The following is a 26,936-nucleotide window of genomic DNA, read 5'->3' on the forward strand; positions in this document are numbered from 1 at the left end:
GTATATGGATTTTTGCCTAAATCTATCTACCTGTCTATGTATGTATCTATCCATCTATCCAATTTAGGGTAAATTGAGACTATTTTAAGTGAAATACCTAGAGAAGAATAGGTGTTTTTATATTTTCTACTTTATTGCTTATTTTGTTGTTTTGGTCTTGAATTTATATATGAATCAAAAAGTTTATAGTGTATAGTTATAGAGACCTTTGAAATTAGCATTTTATTTTCATATTATTTCAGGGAGAAGCTCATGAGGGAGGCAGATAAATTGAGGAATGTATTTGGTTAAAGGCAGTAGACTGTTAAAGAAGCAGAATACATGAAAATAGGAAAAATAATCAGAAGATTTAAAAAAAATCTTTATTGATGTTTCTTTTCTTCTTCTTTTTAAATATTGCTATCTCAACTCCTTCCTTAGAAGCTTCATACAATAGAAGCCTCTCTTATAAGAAATGACTGTATCTTAAGTAAAACAAATCCTTTACATTTCCCTCACGCCTTAGCTGAGGGGCAGCTGTTGTATTTCGCTCTCAGACCTCTAAAAGCAGGATTGATCATGGCATCATTCAGAGCTCTGAAGTTGCTCAGTGTTATTTTCCTTTAAGTTATTGTGGTTATCATGCAAATTGTTCTAGTCCTGCTAACTTCAGTCTCTCACAGTTTCTACAAGCCTTTCCGAGTTTCTCAGAATTCATCACATTCATCATTTTTTAAAAAACATTTTTATTATAAATAAAAAAAGAAAATTATTGATGTCTTTTGTGTTTGTATCATTGAATTTCTCACTGTGTCCCACTACCTAGAAGGACATTCCCTATAACAATTTAAAAGAAGAAAAAGTCCAACAAAAATAATCAATACATTATTTGACATGTCGGACATTCTTTGAGGGGGGGCACACCTGTGGTTCCCAGCTCTGCAAAGATTTGAGGGGGGATGATTTTCTCATGTCAAGAAGAGATTTTTTTTTAATAAGTATACAATGTATATAAAAATTTTTATGGTGTTATTAAATAAAGGAATAAGGGGTAGAATAGATGTGTTAAAACAACTGTTTCAGTGCAGTAATAACTATATAATGTATTTAACAAAAAGTCAAGTCCACAAAAACCTCTTGCTTTAAATGAAAACTACTATATCATAGGAAGTGAAGAGATTACCAAATAAAGTCCCTGCCTATCAGATATTTAATATATTTGTATTCTTTAGCCACCAAAAAGTATAAAAATTACATTAAATCAAAGTTTTCTAATATTTAAAGTAAAAAAATAGTGCTTTTAAAGAAGATCTATTTTTCCTAATACATTTCATTTACTAAACAATAAATATCACATTTCAATATCCTCAGGGTGCTTAAAAACTGCAGAGAACAAATAAGAGATGTTAGATGCTTATATTGTTATGAATGTTTTAGAAATATAATAACCTATGAAACAAGAATGGATATGATGTTCTAGAAATCTAGTTCAGGTTTGTGAGTCTAAGAACATGTTGGGGATAGGGACTAGCTCAGTGAGAGATCTCTCAGGCAAAGAAATTCCCTTCACCAATGCAGGTTAGGAACTTTTTCATGTCATACAGTCTTAAAGACCTGTCTATTGGTTAAAAGGCTAACACTACTAGTCAGAGTCAGGACTGGAAGCCAGGTCTTTCTGGCTTTTGAGCCAACTCCTTATCCCCCATTCCAAATGGCTACCCTTAAGAGCAAGTGATTGTGCAAAACAACTACTTTATGTAAACATCACTGATCATTCACACGTAAAATTGTAGAAGCATATTTTAATTTCAATAGTAATAATAATAATACTGCTGTACTTCTACAATGCCACTAGGCATTATGGCTAGCATCCTTTGCTACAAGTCTCTTCCAGGACTGTGGTGTACTGGCATTTGAAAGTGGACAATTTCAGTGTGTTTTGAGGGGCTTTATTTGCTCCATGGGAGCCATTTTTGCAGTGGGAGGTATAAGCTGAAAAATTCTCCATCCTATAAAGTTCTGCTCGGGTTTTACAATAACCAAACTTGCTCAGTAAAAGAAAAAAATCCCTTCGGAAGGCCTTTGTGAAAATTGCATACAGAAATGGATTCGCACAGGAGTTAACCGGATAAAATAACACCAGTAAAATTTTAGAGTTGGTCACTGTGATGAGGGGTACTTTAAATGCAGCTGAGATGGCAAAAAAGGAGATAGGTGCCATGCAGGTGAAATCGGTGAATATCAGTATCGCCATCTTCTTGGCAATCTTTGTATCCTTGTGGGCTGCTACAAGCTCGGGATTCTGGACCGCAAAGTAGATTTTAATGTAACAAGCACAAATGATGATGAAGGCAGCCACGTTGATGACCAAGATGATGAGTATGTATGCTTGGGAGAGAGTGGTCTCGATGTCCATGGGGAGGCAAATGCTGACCTTCATGTAATTGCTGATTCCCACAAGGGGCAACACCGCAAATACTGTGGAAAAGAGCCAGCCGCCAAGCATGATGAGCACGGCGTGCCTGAGCTGCAGCTTCCGCTCCAGCTGCATGGCGTAGGTGATGGTGTGCCACCTTTCCAGAGTGATCACGGTGAGCGTGTAGACAGAAAGCTCGCTGGAGAACACGGTGAAGAAGCCAGCCGCGCTGCAGCCGCTGCCCGTCTGCCAGTCGATGGCGTGGTTATGATACTGACCTTTGGTTTTAGAATCGACCGAGGCAATGAGCAGGAGGTAGAGCCCCATGCAAAAGTCTGCAAAGGAGAGATTGCACATGAGAAAGCGGGGCACGGTCATTTTGTAATGACTGGTCAGCAGAACAAGGAGGACGGTGAAATTTCCCACGATTGCTAGGAGATTGATGAGCCAAATCAGGACTCTAAGGAAGTCATAGCCCATGATATCTTCACAAGGATTAAAGGCGTCTGGTTCAGGAGCACATCGAAGGATTTTGGGTGAGCAGAAGCCGTAGTCATAATCCCAGATACTTAGTTCATTCTCCGCAAAGATGGCAGAATAGCTGTAAGAAGAAGATCTTAATTGGTTGTAAACTTAAAAAATTTTTTTTCTTGGGTTCTAAATATAAAAAAAAATGGAAGAATTATCTTTAGTACTGTTTTTAAGCCAAAGAAACAAAAGGAAGCAAATGACAACAAACCCTGGTCTCGAATTTATTTGGTAAATTATCTCAGAACTCTGAATTGATGTAGGAGTTCTTTAAGAAAGAAATAAAACACCATTTAGACTTTTTTTTTTTTATAGATTGTGCGCATTGATGCGAAGACTTAATGAAGCTGTTTACAGAGGATGATTTTCTTTAGAAAACAAATTTAGAGACACAATATATGCTTGCTAAACTCAAAAGAATCCTTTCTTGGCATTTTCTTAGCTATTTATCTCATTTATTTGCCAACCAAACTACTATCAAGCTGTTCTTCTATAGTAGAGTGTAAGCATCATTGCAAGGCTCACATGGAAAATCTGCAACAGCCCCTGGAAAACTTGGTTTCCTTCAAGATCTCAATCTTAAACCAGTAGTGTAGTATGTATGTAGAGATAGAGTAAGTGATACATTGAGAGATATAGGAGGCCTGGGATTTGAGAGAAGGGATGAAGTCATGGATGATGGTGAGAGATAACAGGTAGGGTAAAGAGTGTGTTTCAAGCAAAAGGAGACCATGAAAATGGTTCTTAAGGGGCCCGTGTTTAATTGAAAAGAAATTTCTCATCTGGACCAAGTTGGATGCTCTTTAATTCGGAAGGAGTTGCTATAACATTCAGTGTTTGGGAAAGATTGTAATACTGTCACACACAAGCCCAATAAATATTTCTTTTGGTGGGGAGGAATAAATTTTTATTAGGGACTATAGAAACTGATAATTATTCTGTCAAGATCCTTGCAAATATTTTAAATTGGGTTTATCACACTTTTATTCTTTCCCCTATACCAACATATGCACTCAAAAAATGGCACATTTTGTCTAACTGATCACTGCTTAGTTATATATAACATATTTCAAAACTTAATGGATTTACTCAGTTCCATTTGAAATCCATTACTAATAGCCAGATGACACCTTAATTTACAGTGATATAATATGTCTTATGAAATAAGAAAATTATAGGGAGAAAGAGTCTTAAGAGCTGGGCCTGCAAAAAATATTTGATGTGAATAATATGAGTGCAGTTTGGAAAACCGATGTTAACACATGAGACCATGAGAGAAGGGAGAGTCTTACCAAAGAGGTAGTACTCTGAAGTGCAGTTAGGGAGATGAAAATAACTTGATATAGGATTCTTTATTTTTTTGCCTCTTTTTTAACTTTGCCTCTTTATTAACCACATGATGTATCAGTGCCCATCTCATGCATTTCAATTTTAATAAATTTTCTGCCTTTAAAGATGTTAGATGGGGATAAAAAGAGATTAAAAAAGGCAGAGAAAAGAGTGAACTGAAGGAGAAGAAAATTAATGATATGGAAGAACAAACAATAATTATCTTGGGGGCACTTGATCTTGCATGTAATGGTAATTCTGAATCTCAGGAAATGTAAGGATGGAGCAATGATGATTATTTTTCTGAGTCTGTAACATCTATATTTGAAGGTAAGTCTATTAGAAATAAATAGTTGAGATATAGCAGTAGGACAGACATGTAACAAACAGTATAAGTGAGATTGGAGGATATGAGTCAATAAAGGATATCCTTTATTAAACTATGGTATCTTGCCAAGCTTCTTGAAGATATGTCTTCCATGTATAAATACTCCTCAGTCTCTCTTCTCCCTAAATTTATATGTAGTTTTCAGACACCTATTTTGATCCATATTCTCACTGCTAACAGTGACTCAGAGATGAGGCCTTTGGTGAATAGGGAAATTTGAAACATGAAACAATCCAGGGAAAATATTTTTTAAATTTCTTCTGCTGCTTATTATCTCTGTTTCAAAATTTTAAGACCCCAGGGTTAGGCACTGCGATTGGTGATTTAGCTAGCCTAGATCCCTATTCAGAAAGATGCATCCAGGGTGCTTATATTGATGACTTTGGAAACAGTCTAGAATTCATCAAAACCAACTTATAAGTTATCTACTATATATACACCAAATGAAGAAAGGTCTCTCCTGAGTCATATCACTATAAATTAAGGTGTCATCTGGCTACTAGTAATGGGTTTCAAATGGAACTGAGTAAATCCATTAAGTTTTGAAATATGTTATATAGAACTAAGCAGTGATCAGTTAGACAGAATGTGCCATTTTTTTGAGTGCCTTGCCTAGCTGCAAGAGAAATGTCACTTAATAGAACAGGTGACACTTGAAAAGAGAAATTCTTGTTTTACAACTATTAAACCATCCTTTGCAACATTTTGCCTCCAAGATCTGATATTTAAAAAAAAACCTTAGTATCAAAAATAATGAAGTACATTCAGATTTGTATTTCTTTGCATGCAAATACTTACAATGTTTCATTATTTGGTTTCCTTGCTGTGCTTTCACATTGTTTAGAAAAGTTTTCAAAGATGAAAAGTGAAATATTCTGGCTAAAATAGAAGAAAAAAGGAGTTAAGCTTTTGGTTTTTAAATGAAATCTGATCATGTCTATTTATGCTTTGTTCCTCCAAATTCTTTACCTATTACACCAGCATCTATGTTCTGCACCATTGTCCTAACTGAAGTGCTACCTGGTGGGAGACTAAAGGCTTCCGAATTGTCATTATAGTGTTCTCAGCTTAGATAAAACACTCTTGAATGCTAAGTATTTTGTGTGGGCTCTAGAGAGAAAAAATTTTCTATTTCTTGCAGTAAAGCAAAGCTTTCTCAATGCTCATTAAAAGCTTCCTTTTGTAGTGCATTAAGGCTTGCTGTTCACCACTATCCTCTCTACTTTGGCCTTGGTAAGTAGGTAACCAATAAAAGGTCATGGCTTTGAATCATATCTTGAGATCTGTTTTGCAAAAACTGAACAAAAGTTGAGGATTTGGGGTTATGTACATTCTAGTTTTGATATTATGCTTTTATATTTGTGGAATTAATAGTTTTCTTTTCACCCTTCCATTTCCCAGCTTCCTAAGTGGATTAGCCAATGGACATCTGGAAAAATATCAAGGACATAAAAGAATATCAACATTTATACACCTAAGAACAAGTTAGGGCTAAGTACAAAGGGAAAATGGATTAAGAAAAAGAGCACAGAGGATAGTAAGATATGAAAATATCAATACCTCCTGAGAGAAGTATGAGTCACCTTTACATCTTTTCTGGCCATATTGACAAGAAAAGTCCTTTATATAAACCCCCTTGTGCAAAAGTGGGAAGGTGGGTTAAGTGTCAGAGTTAGGAATGATTATCATTTATAAAATTATATGGATGCATGCCTTTTCATGTCTATAAGATTATACTTCATAGATGCAGACTCGTAAAATGTTAGCATTGAAAGGGACTTAAAAATCATCTGATCCAATTATTTCATAGGTGGGGACATTGAAATCCAGAGAACAAAAGAATGAAATAAATGAAAACTCCCAAATATTTAGTATTTGTACCAAATATTGTGCTAAGCATTGGGAATATAAATACAAAAGCAGAAACAATTTCTCAAGGATCTTATATTTAAACAGGAGGGAGGAATGACATTGGAGAGTATGTTATGTCAATGATGAATGAGGCCATAGGATAAAAGACTGATATATTCCATCCAGGAACAATAAGAGAGTTGATCTGGTCATTCATTATTCATAGTTCCAGAGCTGGAGTAGGGGGCAGTGGTGGAACAGTAATAGGATTCGCAAAGAGGCTGTGGTGGAGATAGCCAGAAAGGAGAGAGTCATGTGTAATGTGATTGGGGATTTTTTGAAATAGAATTTGGGAAGAGTAGTCACCAACTAGGAGATTGGAGTTACTCCAAAGCCTAATGGGTAATGAGAAACTTAGTGAAGAGGTCATGGAGGAAGTACTCCAAACCTGTCCAAAAAAAGGATTCATTTGTCTCCCCAAACTGCCCCCAGAGGACAAGCATCCTCCCAAATGCCTAGGTTTTCTGTGTTTACCCTGACTTCTCTCTCACCCCCTACATCCAATCTTTTGTCAAAGGAGTATCAATTCTATCTTTAATAAACCACCTCCTCTCCTCTGACACTATTATCATGACAGTATGGGCAGACAGCTCTAATAGGATTGCTCTTCCTCCCCTGGTCTCTCCCTACTTCAGTCCATTTTTCATTTAGCTGTCAAAGTGATCTTCCTAAGTGATCTTCACTTAGGATTCACTTCCCTTCCCTTCCTGAAGCGATCTTCAGGTCTGACCATATCAACCCCTATTCCAGTGGATCCCTATTATCTCCAGAATCAAATATAAATTACTGTCTGGCTTTTGAAACCCTTTGTAACCAGGTCCCTTCCCATATTTTCTTATTTCTATTGTCTTCTGCTATCTTTTTTACTTTTAGCCCCTGTGCCTGGGAATACTTTATCTCATTGCTGTTTCCTGATTTTTTTTGCCTTCAATTCTTAGCTAAATTCCACCTTGTGCAAGAAGCCTTTTCCTGGTCTTCCTCAGCACTAGTTCCTTCCCTCTGACAATAGTACTGTCGTACTGCCAATTTCCCCTGTACTTACCTATTCTCTGTGTAGTTGGATGTTATTGCTTCCATTATAAAGTCAAGCCCCTTGAGGAGAGGAGCTGTGTTTGCTTTTGTCCAGCTGGTACAATCATTTAATAAATGCTTTTTGTCTGACTGGTTGGAAAGGAGGACATGATGACCATAGTTACAGAGCCAGGGTATATCAGAGTCAGGACTTGAACACAGATTTCCTGATTCCACTTCTGACCTTTGCTATATTACAGCTACTTCCCCAAACTTTGGATTAAGTTTTTTGGGTCCTCCATTCCCGATACCATATAATGTTGTGTGTTCTCTGGAGACAAATCTGCTGTTGGCTTTCTGATGCTATTGCTCTCTCTTCATGAAAACCTTAATAAAAGATACCAAGGAGCCTTTCAGGCCATCTGCTCAATACAGCTGGGTGTTATCGAGAACAATGCAGCTGGAGGTCAGGGCTGTGGCGCCTAGCTGCACAAATATTCCCGTGGCATCCGGCGGCAGCCCTTCAACATCCAGCATCAAAGCTTGATCTGTCTGCTTCAGCTTGGAATCCTCATCTAAAGAACCTTTCAGTTGGAAGCTATTACCTTCTCCATCTGATCCTGATAAAAACAATAGCATTGGGGTAGTGCTTTAAATTTTGTAGAGAGCTGAACATATCTTATCTCATTTGATCTTCACAACGACCCTGGGAATTCCTATCTCCCATTTTACAATTGAGGAAACTGGGACATAGGGAGGGTGACTTATATAGGGTCACAATGTCTGACTCCCAGGCTGATGCTCTGCTGCACCTCCCAGCTGCCTCTAAGGGGATGCTTGTTGACATATCACAAGGACTATTTCTCCCAGAAGTAGCTCTTTTTTTCCCCTATAAACTGAATCAGAAACACCAGAACTGAATTTTAGGTCTTGCTGCTCCCAGAAGGTTCCTTACATCCCTTCCACGACAGTGTAGGCTTGAAAGTATAAGATTATGGAAATAATCAAAAAACGTTTTTAAAGCATTTATTATGGTTGTTTTTTATGTCTTCTTTTCTCCTAGTTCCTTAAGGAACTTATATTTGTTTTGCCACAAATGTGACTCATATACCTTTAGCTTTTCCTTGAGGACCTTGGATGAAGGGGAGATATCCATTACCCACCAACACTGCCCATTTGACTTTTGGATAAGTAAGTTTGTTAGGATGTTTTTCCTCATATTAAACATAATTTGTCCACTTTGTATCTTCCCACACTGCTACAAGCTGGTAAATCTTTTTAAAGCACTTAGTACGGCACCTGGCTCATTAAATAAATCTTTGTTCCTTTGTTCCCCACTTCCCCTGTGTTTTTGTTTCCCAGAACAAATCTAATCCTTCTTTCACATGACATCACTTTATATATTTGGATATGTAGTCTTCTCCAGTTTCAATATTCTCATTTCCTTCAAATAATCTTCATGGTCCCAAGACTTTTCTTCATTGCTCTGTCTTCCTGTACTCTTATTAAAGGGAGCAGCAAGGGGGGCATGGTGGATAGAGTAATACAGTAAGAAATACTTAACTTCCTGAGTTCAAATCCAGCCTCAGACACTAATTAGCCATGGGATCCTGGGCAAGTTGCTTATCCCTGTTTGCCTCGGTTTCCTCATCTGTAAAATAAGCTGGAGAAGGAAATGGCAAACCACTCTAGTATTTTTGCCAAGGTAACCCCAAATGAGGTTATAAAGGGTCAGGCATACCTGAACTGCCTGAACAAAATCGCTCTTATTAATATCCTTTCTAAAAAGTGACACTCAAAATTGAATATAATGTGACCTAATCTGACCAGGACACTGTATAGTAGCATTGTCACTAATCTAATCTTGTGAACTGTGCCTTCTAATTCTAAAAATTATGTTAATTTTCTTGGCTGCCATAGTTGTCCAGCTTGCCCCCTTCCTTGCACCTAGATTGTTTTTTAGATGAACTGCTGTTTAAATACTTTTCATTTAATAATTGTTGGCCAGTCAATAAACATTGATTAAATACCTACTACATGTCAGGAATTGCACTAACACTGGGGAAAGATGATAGTTTCTGCTTTCAAGTTTATAGTCAATGGGCAGACAACGTGCAAACAGTTGTACACAAATGATTTGCAATACAGATTTTAGTTACTTTTTGAACTACATATGAGACTTTCCATTAACACCTAGGAAATAATTTGCTTTGGCCCATTCAATCTAGCCCAGCTATTTAAAAATCTTTCCCTACCAACTAATGTGTTGGTGATCTCTCCCAGGTTTGTGTCAGATATTGTGTCAGATTGCTACAGATATGAAATAGACTGTCCAGAATCTAGAGGTACTCCATTGGAGACTTCTTTCCAAGTTGATATGAAGCCATATCTAGCCAAACATTTTTTATGTGCTTTTTAATTTTAGTTAAATCACCTTACTAGTTGTTTTCGAAATATACCATATCTCCCACCTTTGTGCTTTCCAACATTTGGGAAATCTATGCCCTCATCTTGGCCTCTGAGAAATCTTAGCTTTCTTCAAACTCATCTCAGGTGTTGCCTCCTCAGGGAAGCCTTTCTTATATCCACAATTTTAGTACTTTTAAGGAACATGCTGTATTTTTCCATAAATTAGGTCAAGGTCAGTTTTATTTTGGCTTTGTATTTCCAATGCCTAATATTGTACTATACTCTGAGTAGGTGCTTAATATTTGTTGATTTGAATTCACCTAAGTCTATTTCATGATAAAGCTTTTGATTCCTTCTCAATTTGGCCTGAGCAATTTCCAAAATCAAGAAGAATCAGGTCCTATGTCTAGATAATTAACACCCCAAGAGAGTGGTGCATTTCTTTCTCATTGTGTCACACATAAGGCAGTAATGACAGGACAGTACAATTCATTCCACAGTCTGAGAACATGCTTGCTATGCTGTGGAAGGAGATATACAGAGACAGACAAGACAGACAGATACACATAGAGAAACACAGAGAAAAAGAGGAAAGATATAACAGAGAGGGGGGAGAGATAGGTACAGAGACAGAAGAAAAGAGAAGAGGAAGAGAAGAGAAAACAGGAGAGAAAAAGAAAACAAGAGAGGAAGAGGAAGAGAAGAGAAAATGGGAGAGGAGAAGGGAGAGGATGGCAAGTTTTGTCATCCACATACACACAGAGTCCTCCCCATTTTTCTTTTGGCTGCTTTGTCCTAGGTTTGGTCCCTGAGAATGGGAAAAGAGGCATAGAAAGTTTCCTTCCCCAGGGGAAATTGAAGAATCCAGGCAGTAAGGGGGTCCAAAATTGGAACAAACTTAGTGGCTCTTATCAATTTTGCTACTTATTAAGAGAATTAATCATGGGTGAGCTTCTCTTGGCTCCTGTCTTGAGGTTTAAAGAAAAAAAAAAACTCACTCCAATATGTCTGGGAGAGAAATAACTGAAGAAATCCCTTTGCAATATTTTGCATCTGTTTTACTTAGAAGATTAAGACACTGTGTTAATTTAAACCTCTTTCTCCCTGCTCCCCCTACCCCTCACATCCCCCAAGGATAAGATGAACTCTGAGGAGGAATGGGGCTGATTAGACTTTGACGAGCCAAGTTATGTCCTCAATTTTGCAATGACTAAATTAGGCTATAATTCAATTAGCCTAGAATGGTGACAGAGGCAGTGCAGATGTAGGGTGAATTAACTATTTGGCAATAGTGTTCCCCTAGGGAAAAAATCTTTCCCTTCCCTTATTCTTTTCCCTTTTGACAGAGATCCCACTCACATGCAGCTGGCTAAAACACACTCCAGGGGGTTGACATTGGCTAGTCTGAAAATGTGAATTTCTGGAACAACTGTGGTTGGTTTTCTTAAAAAAAATAACTTACTCCTTTGTTGGCAGGTTTATAAATGCACAGCAGTGACTGGGGTAAGTTAAGGTGGCTTCCAGAAGATTGACAAATTTTTCCCGGGGTGGTAATTTCTTTAGGGAATAGGATGATGTGGCAATTAACACCTGAATGGACTCCAGCCCATAGCTAGGCAGTGCCTCCAGCTTGGTAGATGAAATATCCCTGTAGAGACAGAAGATTAAAGAAGACAAAGTGTTTGTTTTATCTCATTAAATTTTCTTTTACCTCACACCTTTTCAGGACAATGACATCATTCTGATTTTCTTTTTAAGTTTGGGAGTTTGCCTTTTTGTTCATTTATTTTCCATATTGTCTCTGTCAATATCTCTGGGTATAAACTTAAAGCAGTGATATCTTATTTTTAATTGTTGTTAAGGAACCATTATTCTGTCCTTTAGGCTTTTGTCTCAGTCCCTGGCACCTGCAGGTGCTTCTGTCTATACATACATTCAGCATTTAGGAGAAATGAAATTACTTGTATTCTGAGATGGCAGGTTTGTGCAATGACATCATCTTTTGTGTGCTACCCCAGGAGAAAGCATTCAGGGCTTCTGAAGGCTTGTTCCTTGATTGATAAAGCACAGTGGGATAGGTTTTCATGAAGAACAGGTTTGTTATTCTATTAAGAACTATTGTATGGCATTAGCCATCTTCTACCTAGGAAGCAAGATGCAGTCTCCAAAGCAACCGCTCCCCTAAGCAGAGCTATGTGAAAAGTTTCCAAATAGGAAAAAATTCAGGCTGTCTATTCAGGTTCCTAATTCTCAAAATTTGCTAGACTGATGAAAAATATCAAGATAAATTTCAGGTATCCAAGTCCAAAATCCTATTCACCCTTCAAAACGCAAATGAAATCCTATCTCCTATATTGATTATCTTCAATTTTCACCATCCTTACCCAGAAGTATGGTTCCCTGATCTGAAATCAAAGAACTTAGTATTTGTACCATTTGTATTGCACTTAATCGCATACTCCCATGTGACTATAGTTTCTTGTTTATACATATTTAGTGGGTAGAATATTGAGCCTAGACTCAATAAGACCTGAATTTAAATCAGGAGTTGAGTAGTAATGTGACTCTGAGCCAATTATTTAATCTTTCTCAGTTTCCTCAACTGTAAAATGGAGATCATAGTTGTACCTATCTTCAAAGGTTGTTGTGAGATTAAATAAAATTCGTAAAAATTCTTAAGACATAAATGCTTGTTTTTTGTTTCCTTTTTTCTTTGCTTGTCCATCTATTCAACAAATTGCTTATGGACAGCATATCTTCTTGAAATAATGTGTATAAACTATAATAAGCCTTATTTGTTATATAAATGTTGGTTAGTTGTTATTTAGCTTATATTTCTCCATGATAGCTTTTACAGTGTAATGGGCACAAATGAGAAGATTTCTGAGACAATTTGGCCAATTCCTTAATTTTACAGAGGAGGAAACTGAGACCTAAGGAGGTTAAGTGTGTAGGTCGTACAGGAAAAAGGTGGAATTTGAACTCAGTTTCTCTGACTCTAAAGCCAGTGCTTTTTCTCTGTACCTTGAATGAATGGGGGTCAATGCCTCTTAAATATAAGGAGATTGACTTTTGAACTGGAAAAAGTTCAAATGTGAGAAAAGGTGCTAGATAGTTGGAAGCAGAAATCTTAAAAATAATTATTTCACAAAAATAACAAATCTTACAAAATGATTCACTTTTTACAAGCTTCATGAGTTGCTAATGAGATTTTATATTCAGTGTTCTAGTCTTACCATGGTCAACTACAGGGTCTTAATTAGGTAGGACTTTGGCTGATGCCTTTGTTAACTCTTCAAGGAACTGTTTGCTTTAAAGAAGATAATATGTTTGCCACTTGCATTTTTTTTTTCACAAATTCTCATCAGGCACAACGAAGAATAAACATATACAAGAGACTACCAGGAGAGGTCAGTGTGCATTTTTATTACTTTGCAGCAACCTGATTATGTTTAGAACTGAACTTATTCTTCTTGTGTGAAAGGAGATGCAGGAATTAAGAATCAATTGAATACAGGGGACCTGATGTCACTGAGAAGTCAGAGTTGAGTTGCTACCCCTTGGTATCTCCATCTCTTAGCAGGCACTCTAAACTTCCAGGAAGAAGGCTACAATGGAGGACAAGATAAGGAGAAAACTGGCAGAAGAGATGTAGATCCAATTGTAGCTTTATACACAGGAAGAGGAGAAGGCAGATCATGTGATATGATTTCAAGATATTTCCTCCACAGATTTGTCACTCATCTCTGAAAATTCAACATTATAGGATCATTCCTTATGCTTTGCTAAAATATGGAAACCTCTGGGAATGGGAGCATATTAACTCTTTGGGAGAGATCAGTTTATTAGCTATTGTGAGCTGTACTTTATTGAGCCTAGATCCTTTTAGAGTTCTACTACTTATACATCTAGACAAAGGAGGCAGTTTGGAGAGGGAGATCTAAAGACAGGGCATTATCTTGGGAGGACGGACCTGAGCCTCTGAGTACCTAGAATCCATTATTTAACAAGAATTAAATACTTATTTCACGACAGGCTGAGAACTGAGGTTATAAAGAGAGATAAAAGGTTGCTCCTTCCTTTCTAGGAGCTTATATTCCAAAGGGAGAGACAACATATAAACAGCTATGTATGTACATACAAAATATATACAGAATTGGTTGAAAATTAATCTTAGACTGAAGGCAGTAGTGGAATTTGGGAGACTTAATGGAGGAGCAGGACAGAACTTAGAGGGGAGAAAAAATATAAAGGAAGGCAAGGACCCAAAGACCAAAATTTCCAATCTCAAAATTTGGCTGAGACATTTACTACTTTTTACCTTTTGCCTTTCTGACTGTTCTCCTCCTGGGCACTATTCTATCAATACCATTCCATAATGTTGGAGACCCTCAACTTGAGGAACAATAATGAAGCTATTATTTGTGTGCGTGGCACATGATAACAGAACGTCCCAACTATTAAGACTGACCTGATCCTAAGTGGTGGAGATAATTTTGAGCAGGGAGGTCTTCTTGATTTTTTTTTTCAAATATTCTCCTTCTACTCTGATTGTGTGTACTAGATGATAGGCTAGAGGTATTTTCAGATTTCCACACCACAGCTACATCTTCAAGTATAAATTGAGGATAATTTCATCAACAACTTCAGAGCAAAATGGTGGGGTGGGTGGGGGTAAACATTTAGCATCTCTCTTAGCATGGGACCAAGTGAACCCTGGGAGAGGGTTCTCCATCATACTCACAAAACATTGGGTCCTGTGGCCCCTCTCAAAGCATCATTGTGCATTTTCCTCAGATTTTTATTCTCCTTTAAATCCCTGTGGAAGAGAATGGAATTGTCTTAGGAATTAAACTTTTTGGGTATTCCTGAGAAATGCTAAATGTATATTGTGCTGGTATTGGAATGTGGATGTATGCCCTCATAACCCAAATTATGCTTGCTTCAGCATATGTACCAATACACATTTTGCATAAAAGAGAATAGGGGAAAAAATAAAAAATTAGGTAAAGCTATATACCAGATAGAAGAAAGATACTGACCATAGTCCAATAATTCTTTACTCTGCTGCTCCACTTTCCCAGCAAGGGATAGTTTGATTTAAGGTCCAATATAAGCTAGCAGATGCTTGGGAAATTTGTTCTCTAGGACCCCCGGGAAGGCAGATGATGCCACGCTAACCAAGGCTGGGGAGGAGAGTAGAGCCTATACTGAGACACTAAAAATTATTTTGACTAGACAAGACCATTCCCTTTCTTTCCCATTTCTTTCTCCATACTTCTACTTGATTTGTCTTGAACTGCTAGCTCTTGGGGACAGGATGATGGCATAAGATGTCAAGAATTAGGCAAAAAGAAGCATGGTACAGTGGAAAGAATAGAAGATCTGGACCCAGAACTCTTTGCTTTGAGTTTCATCTTTCTCACTGACTACCTGAGGAAACTTGGTTAGGTCTTTTAACTTCTCTGAGATTTATTACTTTATCTCTAAAATGGGAAAATTTTACCTATATTATTGACTTCTCTAGCTCGCTGTGAGCATCAAATAATATATAAAAATTATTATATACATGTAAGTTATTAGTTTGACAATACTATTTAGTACTGGTCCTTGGAAAAATTAGGAAGTGCTTTCAGATATTTCTATACTCTTAGTCCCCCTCCAATCTTTCCTATTTCCAGATTCCCTTGGCAAACATCTTGTACCTTTCAACGTCAGGTTCTAAGTTCTGCCTCTTTCTAGCCTCTCATTTTGTTTATACTTTATTGAAATTGTATTATTTTCCTTTCTCATGACAAGAGGAAACTTACATTATAAATCTGATCTCTCTTTGGGAACCTAAAAGTTTAGCCCCCTATTAAAGAGACTGGAGGTTGCCCAACAAGGACCTAGTCTTTCAAGTGTACATAATCTGCTCTGTCTGGTGCCAACTCACATGGATGCCTGGTGTATTTGTTTATGGAAATGCCTGATGGCACATAATGTAGGGTCTATTTCTCCAATGCAGAGGGTGTACATAGGCTAATCTGTTTGATCAGCCCAGCAAAGGCAACCTCATTTCTTAGGCATCATATCCTGCAAACAAGGGAATAGTAACTCACCCATTGCTCATAATACACTGAGAAGGGAGCTAAATGGGGGAAATATTTGTAGCAATCACAATAAGTTTGAGCACATACTGTCCAGGGTCCAAGGTGGTAAAGGGAGAGCATGGTCGGGTGGGTATATATATTTTTCTTCTTCCCATATCTTCTCAGTAAATATCCTTTTGTAAAAGTTAATTGACATTAATTACTTATTTATGATATTGAGGGAATATTAATTATTTAAGTGATATTGGGGTTATAATAACTGTCACTGGCAAATAATATTGGGATAAAAATCATTGGTTTTCATATGGGAGGAATTTTCCAGAGGGAATCATTTAGTGCAGGAATTAGAAGAACCCTACTTCCCCTCAGAGGTACCTTTAGGATCTTGAGGGGAGATGGGACAATGGTTTAGCTCTGGTGATTTGACCTATGTGCTAAATTGGAGTTGGGAGATTGAGCCTAGAGCATATAAAGGATTACCAAGCAGTTTTATCTCCTTTTCCTTCTAATTCATTGATGTTTCAGAAGGTCATAGCAGAAGACATAACATTGCAAGTCATCATTCTTTAGTTGCTACTCCTATGCTTTGCCATCAGCATGAATCTCTTGAAGAATCAAATATGAAGTAAGAAAACATGAAATGAGATTTTGAAGAGGAAAAAAGAAAAACCTAAAGTCTCAGACTTCTTTTTCTTGGGTCACTTAATGAATTAAAATAGCTTCTTAAAAGTACAGGTTGACTGGACAGTTTTATTAAACTTAAAAAAAATTCGAGCAAATTCATTTAAGCAACAGTTATGTTTTGCAGATCAGATAAGAGTTATTTAAAAACATAAATCAAGGGAAATCAGTGTGGACAAAGGAAGATGGCTAGATGAACAAGAATTCTATCTTTTGTATCAGGGTTAGCCTTTACAGTGAAAAGCAATACATTGAAAGCCACAGATCCTCTGTGGATACTAGGCCAGCTGGCAAGCCCTGTTAGCTGAGGACTACTCAGGCTCAAGGTCTGTGGGCAACGTGGTCTGGGTTAGTCATGATTGAACTAGGCAGCCAGGAAGTGGGGATGAGCTGTGATCTCTATTCTGAGGGTCCAAGAAAGTGTCCAGTCAGTTTAGAATACATCATCAGGAATTGAGAGAGAAGTATTAAAAGCTAATAGAGAGATATGGCAGTAACTACTTGGATAGCTGCCTGATGATTTTTGTTGCTTTTAAAACTAGAGCTCCTTAGTCTTAACTTTTCAGTGCTGACTTATCTAACTTGACCTTGTGATTTTAAAAGGCTCTTACTGTCAGTGTACATTCTAGAAAGCATTTCTTTTATTAAGCAAATGGGAATCGGACTACCCTAATGGTTCAAGCATGGGCTTTCCCATCTTCTAGACAGCACAATGGATGAAGTGCCAGGCCTGGCGAAGGGAAGATCTGAATTCAAATTTGGCTTTAGTTACTTAGTAGCTATGCAATCATTTAATCTTTTTTGTCTAAGTGTCTTCATCTATTAAACAGTATCTCCCATCCAGATTTGTTGTGAGGATCAAATGGGATAATAATTATAAAATGTAATTATTAAAAATGTATAGCACCATACCAGGGGCCTAGTAAATGCTATATAAATGTTATCTAGCTATTCTATTACTGTCATATCAGGAAGATAATTGACATCTTTCTAGTGAGTCTATATGTGGTTCAGCCTGTCATTACTACATGGTAAATAGACTTCCACTATAGATGATGTTTCTTAGCAAGGTAGGATCAAGGGCAGAGGGAAGAAGAGATCCTGAGACCAAGCTGGAATGACCTTTAAATAATTACCCTTATGATGAACCTAATATTTGTCCTCTAAGAACCAATATGATGAAACCCCCAAAGGTTGCATTATTGATCATATTATAACTTTTTGGTCAAATAAAGTCATGAAGAACCTCTATTAGTGTGCAGTAGAGGGTTGAGGAGCTATATTGTTGGAGAGAGTACCCACATCAGAGCAACCAGGGGGCTTTAGAAGTCTTAAAGTAAGTAATGATCAGCTATTTAACTGGGCATTAGTCTCAAAGTGGGATGCTTTATATCTTCTTCCCTGTCTTTCTGATGGCCTCCAAATCATGCCTGTCATCTAAAAATCATCAGTACCATGGCAGCCCATTCCCCCCAGGGACTGTTTGGGGATGCTTCTTCTAAGAGTGTTACTGTGGAAACCTTCAGTCCTTTCATACATATCTTAGAATGCACACATTTTGCACATTCGTATCCCTTGAGTATATTTCAACTTTCAAAGAGATCAGGTTGTCAGAATCAATTGCTATTTGAAATCTAAATCAAATGGAGTTTCCTTTCCCAAGCTGCCACAGTTCGTCCTCGGGTTTCAGTTTGTTTTAATTATGTTCAGTTATGATCGTAAATCTTTCAAATTGTGCCATGTGAGTAAATAATCCCCATGACAACCAGTTCAAATTAATTGTTCACATTTTCACAAGAGAGAGCTTTGCATGGTTTATTAAAGCCCAGTTCTCTTCCATCTACCATAATCTTTTTTTATCTACACATTTTGTAATCCAGTCAAAAAACAAATAAATTGACCATACTTCCTTGCTTTCTGCTTTGGGGAACTATTCTGAATAGTGGGGGGGAGTCTTTTTGGTAGACAACACATAGCCATGTGACTACCTTTTAAAATTCAAAGGGACAGGCTAAGAGAAAAAAATAAGATCATCCCATAAGCCAGAAGAATGCTAGGAATAGGAGCAGCTAGGTGGCACAGTGGATAGAGCACCAGCCCTGAAGCCAGGAGGACCTGAGTTCAAATCTGGTCTCAGACACTTAATACTTTCTAGCTGTGTAATCCTGCTCAAGTTACTTAACCTCAATTGTCTCAGGAAAAAAAAGAGTACTAGGAACAATGGATTTTGGTTACATTAATTCTCTAGATAATTGGGAACAAATTGGAAAAACAACAGTGATAATAATAATAGGCAGCACAGTGACTAGCAAATGGTAAGTACTTAATAAATTCTTCTTGACCTGACTAATAATAACACATTTCTATAACACTTTAAGTATTAAAGTTTTCCCTTTTTTAATCCTCTTCAATGAAAATTTTAAAATTCTTTTCTGACTTAAATGTATTCTAGTAAACATAAGTGAACACATACTTGCTGACCTCAGCTCTTACTAAGATTTAATATTACTTTCAAATGTCACTGATTATTAGATAACTGGAATCTGGGTTGAATAAGTACAGAATATGGGGCATTAACTAAAAAATCTGTCTTACTCTCTTTTCTCCTTTCCCTCTCCCTTCGTTCGTTCGTTCTTTCGTTCGTTCCTTCCTTCCTTCCTTTTTTCCTTCCTTCCTGCAAAATCCTTACTATTAATGTTCCTTTTTCTTTTCACAGTATTATACAGGTAGAAATTGAATTTCAATTGAAATTTTTGTTGAAACAAATATTACACAGAACATGAGTATCTAAGTATATTCATGACAGAAACTGATCTAAAGAACCCAAGTGGACCATGAATTAGACATGTCAATTGGACTGCTGCATGTGTATCTCTACATATTTAAACCACACTTATCTGTAGATACATCTCCACATAGAATAAGGAAAAAGCTATCATTATGTATGGAGACATATATAAAAGGTTTGAGACTAAATTAAGTTGCTTCTTTTATGGAATTTTAACTTGTCATGAGGTCAAGATCTGTGTGATTTGTTTAGTAGCATAGGCAGTTTCCTTAATTTGTTTCATTTTTAAAAAATAGATTATTATATGGATACACTTGCTGCAAAATAGTTTTGTTTTAAATGCCTTCTGGTAGACATTCAGTATGGCACTGATATTTTAAAATAGGTTTTATTTAACCTATTTTTCATCACTGGGTCATCAGCTGTACAAGAGATCTATCACTGCTTTGACATGAGACTAAGGGACCAAAGAATAGTAAAAAAGAAGGAGAAACCAGGGTTGGGGCATGATTCTCTTATTGAGCTAAAGATGAGTGAACTCTGTCTAAGCAAGGATTGATCTAGGAACAAAGTGCTATGGTGGTAACTTGAATATTAGGACTCTTGACCAGCAAGAAAATTAGGTTTTGATTTCTCTACAGTGGGTATCTAGAAAAAAAAGCCCCTAAGAATTTCCCCCCTAAATTGTGTCTTCTCTGAGATATCATCTATCTGAAAAGGGGGTTATAGAGGAAGTTGTGAGATGAAGAAGGTATGAAGTGGTGTTATTGAATATTTAGCAAACTGTCAACCTCTATGTAGGGAGGCAGCCTGCTCTATCTTTGAAAGTAGGGTGCTTTGGGGTTTTCAGCCAGTCAGTTGCTTGGTAACATATTGAAGTGCTGATGACTAACCACTTGAAAGTTTATTTTTACCTAGAGTTAGTTGCTGAAGATTGAATTTGATCTGGTGGCCAGATTAATGTTTCATTTTTATTCATGAGCTGCGGGAATAAGAATACTTACAGTGAAATCAGCGTTGTCCCATTGAATGCGTGGCTTTGTATTTCTTCAAATCCGTTTCCATATAGTTTGCTGCAGAAAAAGGGGTGATGAGATGGGGAGCGGGGACAGAATAGAACTCAAAGAAATGAGATTAAAAAGTGGAAAAATGATTCTTCCTTTGGGCATTTCTGAATTACTATAATTCAGACATTTGTAGCAGCATGTTTCACTAACAAGAAGTTGACTTTTTTAAGATTGTCAACTTCTAGAGGCCAGAGAAAAGTTTTAATTTAGTTTCTGTGTGTAGTATTGTGGTAATGTGGATATGGTGGGAGTCACTTTGAGACAATCCAATGGAATAGAATCAAATAAGCTCTTAGAGCTTAAAAAAAAAGATTTTAGAGGTCAACATGGTTCCCCAGTGGAAAGACTAGTGATTGTAGATTCAGAGGACCTAGTTCAAATCTTAGTTTTATTGTTTTGGGGAAAGTCTCAATGTTCTTACCTGAAAAACTATCTCTAAAGCTGAAATACATAGATTTCCTAAGGGGTCCATGAATAGATTTCAAAGATCCATGAACTTAGATGGGGAAAAATTACATCCTGATTTTAACTACCTGAGATTTGCATTTCCTTCAAGTATTTTAAGATATTATTCTTAATTAGTATTATATTTTTCCAAATACATGCAAAGATAGTTTTCAGCATTCACCTATGCAAAATCTTGCATTCCAAATTTTTCTCCCTCTTTGATTCTTCTAAACATATTTACATATTTGGGAAGACATTCTTAGAAAAAGTCCCTAGGCTTCACCAGTTTGCCAAAGAGGTCCATGATACAAAAACGTTTAAGAACGCTAGTTATAAAATTTGAGAGTTGGACTAGATGATTTCAAAGGTTTCTTCTAACCCTAAATTCAAGATCTATTTCAATTCCTTTATTTTTACAGATGAGGAAATTGAGATCAGAGAAAGGAAGTGACACAGCTAGGTTTTTTGGAAAAAAATGTTTCCAAAACAGATAAATTATTGAGGGGTTATTATTACAAAATAAATCATGATTATGAGATGAAATTATGAAACAGGTTGCCAAGTATTATAGCTGAACTACAACTACACCATATATATATGTATATACATATACACTTTGTAGATATTCTTTGAAACATCCAACTGGTTTTTCTCTTCATTTCCTCTTCATCTCAAGTTCAAATCATACCCATTGTCCCTAGGGAACCTCCCCTGCTTAGATCAATTCTCTACGAATTGTGTCTTCTATGAATTTCTGAGAACTTATATTCTGTGCTACAGCACAACATTTACATAGTATTCTGATTTGGGTACCCTGTTGACTTATTTGAGCTAGTTTTCTCTCTCCAATTAAATTGTAAGATTCAAGAGAGGAGGGTCCATGTCTTGTGCTCTATTTGAAACTCAATAGGGCCAAACTTATGGTTGGTGGTCAACAGATACCAACAACTTACTGAGATTGTCATTGTCAGATAATTCATCACTGAGTGTCCAATCTACCAGTGGTGATAAATTTTGGTGTATGTGGCTTGGCTGATCCTAGGAAGGTATAAATAGCTTGTTTCTGGGAACTCTTTCTTTCTTTTTTTCTTTCTTTCTCTCTTTCTCTTTCTCTGTCTCTCTGTCTCTTTCTCTCTCTTTCTCTTTCTTTCTCCCTTCCTTCCTTTTAAAAAGCTTTTTATTTTCAAAACAAACACATAAATAATTTTCAACATTTGCATTTGTAAAACCTTGTGTTCCAATTTTTTTCTTCCTCCTTTCCCTCCATGCTCTCTCCTAGATGGCAAGTAATTCAATATATATTAAACATGTGCAATTCTTCTATACATATTTCCACAATTATTGTGTTGCACAGGAAAAATCAGATCAAAAAGGAAAAAAATAGGAAAGAAAACAAAATGCAATCCAATAACAAAAAAGAGAAAATGCTATTTTGGAATCCACACTCAGTTCCCACAGTCCTCTCTCTGGGTGTAAGTGACTCTCTCCATCACAAGACTATTGAAACTGGCCTGAACTACCTCTTTGTTGAAAAGAGCCATGTCCATCAGAGTTCAGTATCATGTAATCTTGTCGCTGTGTTCAATGTTCTCCTGGTTCTACTCATTTGACTTAGCATCAGTTCATGTAAATCACTCCAGGCCTTTCTGAAATCATCCTGCTGCATCATTTCTTATAGAACAATAATATTTCATTACACTCATAGACCACAATTTATTCAGCCATCCCCCAACTGATGGGCATCCATGCAGTTTCCAGTCCCTTGCCACGATAAAAAGGGCTGCCATAAATATTTTTTCATAAGTGGTTTTTTCCCCTCTTTTATGATCTCTTTGGGAAACAGACTCAGTATGGACAGATGATAACATTTGTTTAAGACCCTAATTACTTGGTAAAGAGGTTGAATTAGGAATTAGTTGGAAATGAAGGTATGGTTTCTCCAGAATTACAAATTTGTTTGTATATTGTCTTTCTGATTGAATTATGAACTCCTTGAGGGCAGGAACTTTTTTGCTATTTTTTTGTATCTTAGCATTTCGAACAAAGCCTGGCACATATGGACACTTAATATATGCTTATTGCATGGTGACGTATTGATATGAGCTTTTTTATATGCCACCATGTTCACAGGATCATAGGATCACAGAGAAGGCATTTATTTCACTCTCCACTTCTACTCATTTACAGATGAAGAAATTGAGGACCTGAGTGATTCATACAGAGTTTGTAGCATACAAAACTCTAGTCTGTTCCCATGTGAATTTCTAACTAAGCCTTCTATAAAGGCAGAATGGATTTTTTTGAAACCTAAATGCAAGGCTTAACATTTGTTTTTGTTTAAATTGAATCTTTTTAATTTTAGATAGTCATTTCAGGCTTGTAATGATCTGTCATCTACCATAACTATTTCTTCCAACTTTGTATCGTCCTAAAGACTACATGAATACCTAGAAGAAATGAAGCAATAAATTAAATAATGAAACAGAAACTCTGGAGGAAACAATTGAAAGAACAAATAGTTTAGGAAAGAAAATAGTAAAACTTTAGCCAAGTAAGTATTGGACTTCCTAAAAGCTAGAAGAGATCAAACAGAATTCAGGAACTCCAAGAGACATCAAACAATAGTAGAACAAAAGAGAAAAAAAAAGTAAGTTGTCTGATAACAAAATTAAAGATAAATTGCAAGCCTGGAAGACTTAGAGGATGGCAGAACTTTCAACAGTAATATGGAATTTAGAAAATGAGTTACATGTTGAGTTTAAGATGTCTTCAGAACATCTTAGATATGTCCTATAGTTATTTGGAGATATATGAGTGGAGGTCAACAGAGAAATAAGGACTGGCTAATTACATTTGAGGATCATGTGAATAGAGATGATAATTGAATCCATAGGAGCTGATAAGATCAATAAGTGAAGCAGAATGGAGAGAGAAGAGAAGATGGTATGGGACGGAGCCTTGGTTCACCCACTGTTAATGAGTATGACCCAGATGAAGCCTGAGCAAAGGAGACTGAGATGAAACAATCAGATGAATAGGAGGAGAACCATGACTGGTAGAGTTATAAAAATCTAGAGACATGAGAGGAGCAAGGTAAACATGATTGTTGATAGGATCATAGGCTCAGAGAGATCAAGATAGATGAGAATTGAGAAAAAGCTGTTAGATTTGGGAATTAAGAGATCATTAGTAACTTTGGAAAGAATTATTTCAGTTGAATGATGAGGTCAAAAGACAGATTGTAGAGTTAAGAGAGAGCAAGGAAAGGGAATAGAAGCATTTATCATAGACAACCTTCTCAAGCAGTGTAGCCACAAAAGAGAGGAGTACTGTGGGAGAATAGCTGGTATGGAAGGATGGATCAAGTGACATCTTTTTTTTTTTTTTGAAGAAAGGGGAGGCATTACATCATAGTGCCATTCCATTTCACTAATGTAGCACAATTTGTTTAGCCCTTTCTCAATCAATAGACAACCTACTCTTTGCTATAAATATTTTGGAATATATGGAGTTGTTTTGTCATTGATCTCCTTGGAATCTACCCTTAATAGTTCAATATTTGTGTCAAAGGGTAGTCACTTTATTTGCATATTTTCAAACTGCTTTCTAGAATACCTACATACAACTGCACCAACAATGCATTAGTGCAATCTTTCCAAAACCTCTTCAACATTGACTATTCACATTATTGTTCTATAAGAAACGAGGATGATTTTAAAGAGGTCTGGAGAAACTTACATGAAATGATGCAAAATGAAATGAGCAGAACTAGGAGATCATTGTACATAGCAACATCAATATTACAGGATGATCAATTCTGGTGAAGGTGACTCTTTCCAATACTGAGATGATTGATGCCAGTTCCAATCATTTTGTGATGAAGAGAGTCATCTACACTCAAAGAGAGGACAGTGGAAACTAAATGTGGATTACAACATAACATTCTCAATCTGTTTGATGTTCACTTGCATTTTTTAAACTTGTTTTCTTTCCTTTTTGATTTGATTTTTCTTGTGCAACAAGAGAACTGTATAAAAATGTTTACACATATTGGATTTAACATATATTTTAACATGTCTATCATATATTAGATTGCTTGCTATCTAGGGGAAGGGGTGGAGGAAAGGAGGGAAAATATGAAACAGGCTATGCAAGGATCAATGTTGAAAAATTATCCCTGCATATGTTTTGAAAATAAAAAGCTTTAAAAAATTGACTATTTACATTATTATTGTTATTGTTATTTTTCCAGTTTTGGGAAGTATGGAATAAAATCTTAAGGCTATTTTGATTTGAAAATTTTTTATAAATGATTTGGGGAATCCTTTCATATAGTTTTCAGGAGTTTTTAATTCTTTCCAAAATTGTTCATATATTCTGACTACTTATCTATTGGGTAGTGTCTTTTTTGTCTAATATGCTTTTCTTTGCTATCTATGTATTTTGGGTATACAAACTCTTATCTGAGGAATTTGAAAAAAAATTGTTCATATGACTGCTTCCTTTCCTAGCTTAGATGCATTAATTTTATTTATAGAAAAGGCTTCCATTTCACAGAATTAAATTATTTAATTTATCTTTTGTAATTGGATTTATCCTTTTTTTTGGTTAAGAATTCAATTTTCCATGGCTAAGAAGGGAATATGATCTGCTTCTCTTTCAATTTTTTTCATTGTATGACTTTTAATATTCAGGTTGCATATCCATATTGAATTTATTGTGGCATATGGTGTAAGGTACTGGTACCAGCCAAATTTCTGCCAAACTTGTTTTCCATTTGTTCCTAACAGTTCTCAACAAATAGGGTTTCTTTTCTAAGAAACTGGTGTTTTCAAGTTTATCAAGCGTTAGGTTATTGAGTTCAATGATTTCTTATTCTCCCTTGTCTAGTCTGTTATATTTAGCTATTGTTCTAACTTTTAAACAACAGCAAAAGGTTTTGATAATTGCTATTTTATAATTTACTTTGAGGTCTGAATGTGCTCTTCCTCCTGCATTTCTATCTTTTTAAATTTTTTCCATTGATGGCCTACATCTTTTGCTCCTCTAAATGAATTTTTCTTATTATTTTACTGAGTTCTATAAAGTATCCCTTTGGTAGTTTGATTGGAATAGTATTAAAACTTTAAATTAAGATTACTTGTATTGTCATTTGTATTATATTTTTCCAGTTATGAGCATTGAATATTTCCCTAAAATATTGAGATTATTTTTTATTTCTTTAAGAACATTTTATAATCCAACCTATACAAATGCTAAGTATGCTTTGATAGACTGATGCTAAAATATTTTATACATTGTGTACTTATTTAGAGTTGGATTTCCCTTTCCATGATTTCTTCTTGGATATTGTTACTATTTTGTAAATAATTGTTATTATTATATAAAAATTATGTTATTCTGGGTTTTGTCATTTTGTCATCATTATGTAAAATACTTTTCATTTTGTGGGTTTATTTTGTAACTTGTAGAAAGGATTCAAAAGCTTTAGCACCAGAAATAAATCTAATAAGATGTAATTCAACAGAAATAAATATAAAACTCCTTATAGGGATTTAAAAATCATATCCTAAATAGAAGATGGGAAAGGCACAGCTAGACAGCAGTTTGTTTGAAAACAAAATCTAAAGTTTAAGTGGACTTCACTCTTAGAATGAATCCAGTGTGATGGAGTGCCCCAAAAAGGTAACTCATACTTTGGCCACACTAAAAAGCATCTCTTTTAGGAATTGAGGTGACAGTCCTCTTAGACTTTGCTTCAATAAAATCAGATCCCTAGTTTGCTTGATTCTGAATTTAGTTCTGAATGTCTTACCTGGGGAAGCATATTAAGAAGAGGAAAAGATCTCAATTTCATGTACTATGTGGATTAGTTTAAGGAACAAGGATG

The 26,936-nt window shown here is 36.1% G+C and overlaps 1 protein-coding gene across 4 annotated transcripts in view; it reads right to left on the reverse strand.

Annotated features, from left to right (window-relative positions):
* Positions 1–343: 343 nt before the first annotated feature.
* The window catches only part of LHCGR (luteinizing hormone/choriogonadotropin receptor), a 77,411-nt gene continuing 50,818 nt past the window's right edge, over positions 344–26,936 (reverse strand). For all 4 annotated transcript variants that reach the window (XM_051975243.1, XM_051975241.1, XM_051975244.1 and 1 more), the window contains 5 exons: positions 20,537–20,605; positions 14,716–14,790; positions 11,434–11,619; positions 5,439–5,519; positions 344–2,996 (listed from right to left, as the gene is read on the reverse strand). In XM_051975243.1, the coding sequence (XP_051831203.1) occupies positions 1,844–2,996; positions 5,439–5,519; positions 11,434–11,619; positions 14,716–14,790; positions 20,537–20,605 (1,564 nt within the window). In that variant the 3' untranslated portion in view covers positions 344–1,843. The remainder of the gene's footprint in view (positions 2,997–5,438; positions 5,520–11,433; positions 11,620–14,715; positions 14,791–20,536; positions 20,606–26,936) is intronic.

This window comes from Antechinus flavipes, chromosome 2 (assembly GCF_016432865.1).
Source record: "Antechinus flavipes isolate AdamAnt ecotype Samford, QLD, Australia chromosome 2, AdamAnt_v2, whole genome shotgun sequence".
Classification (NCBI taxonomy): domain Eukaryota; kingdom Metazoa; phylum Chordata; class Mammalia; order Dasyuromorphia; family Dasyuridae; genus Antechinus; species Antechinus flavipes.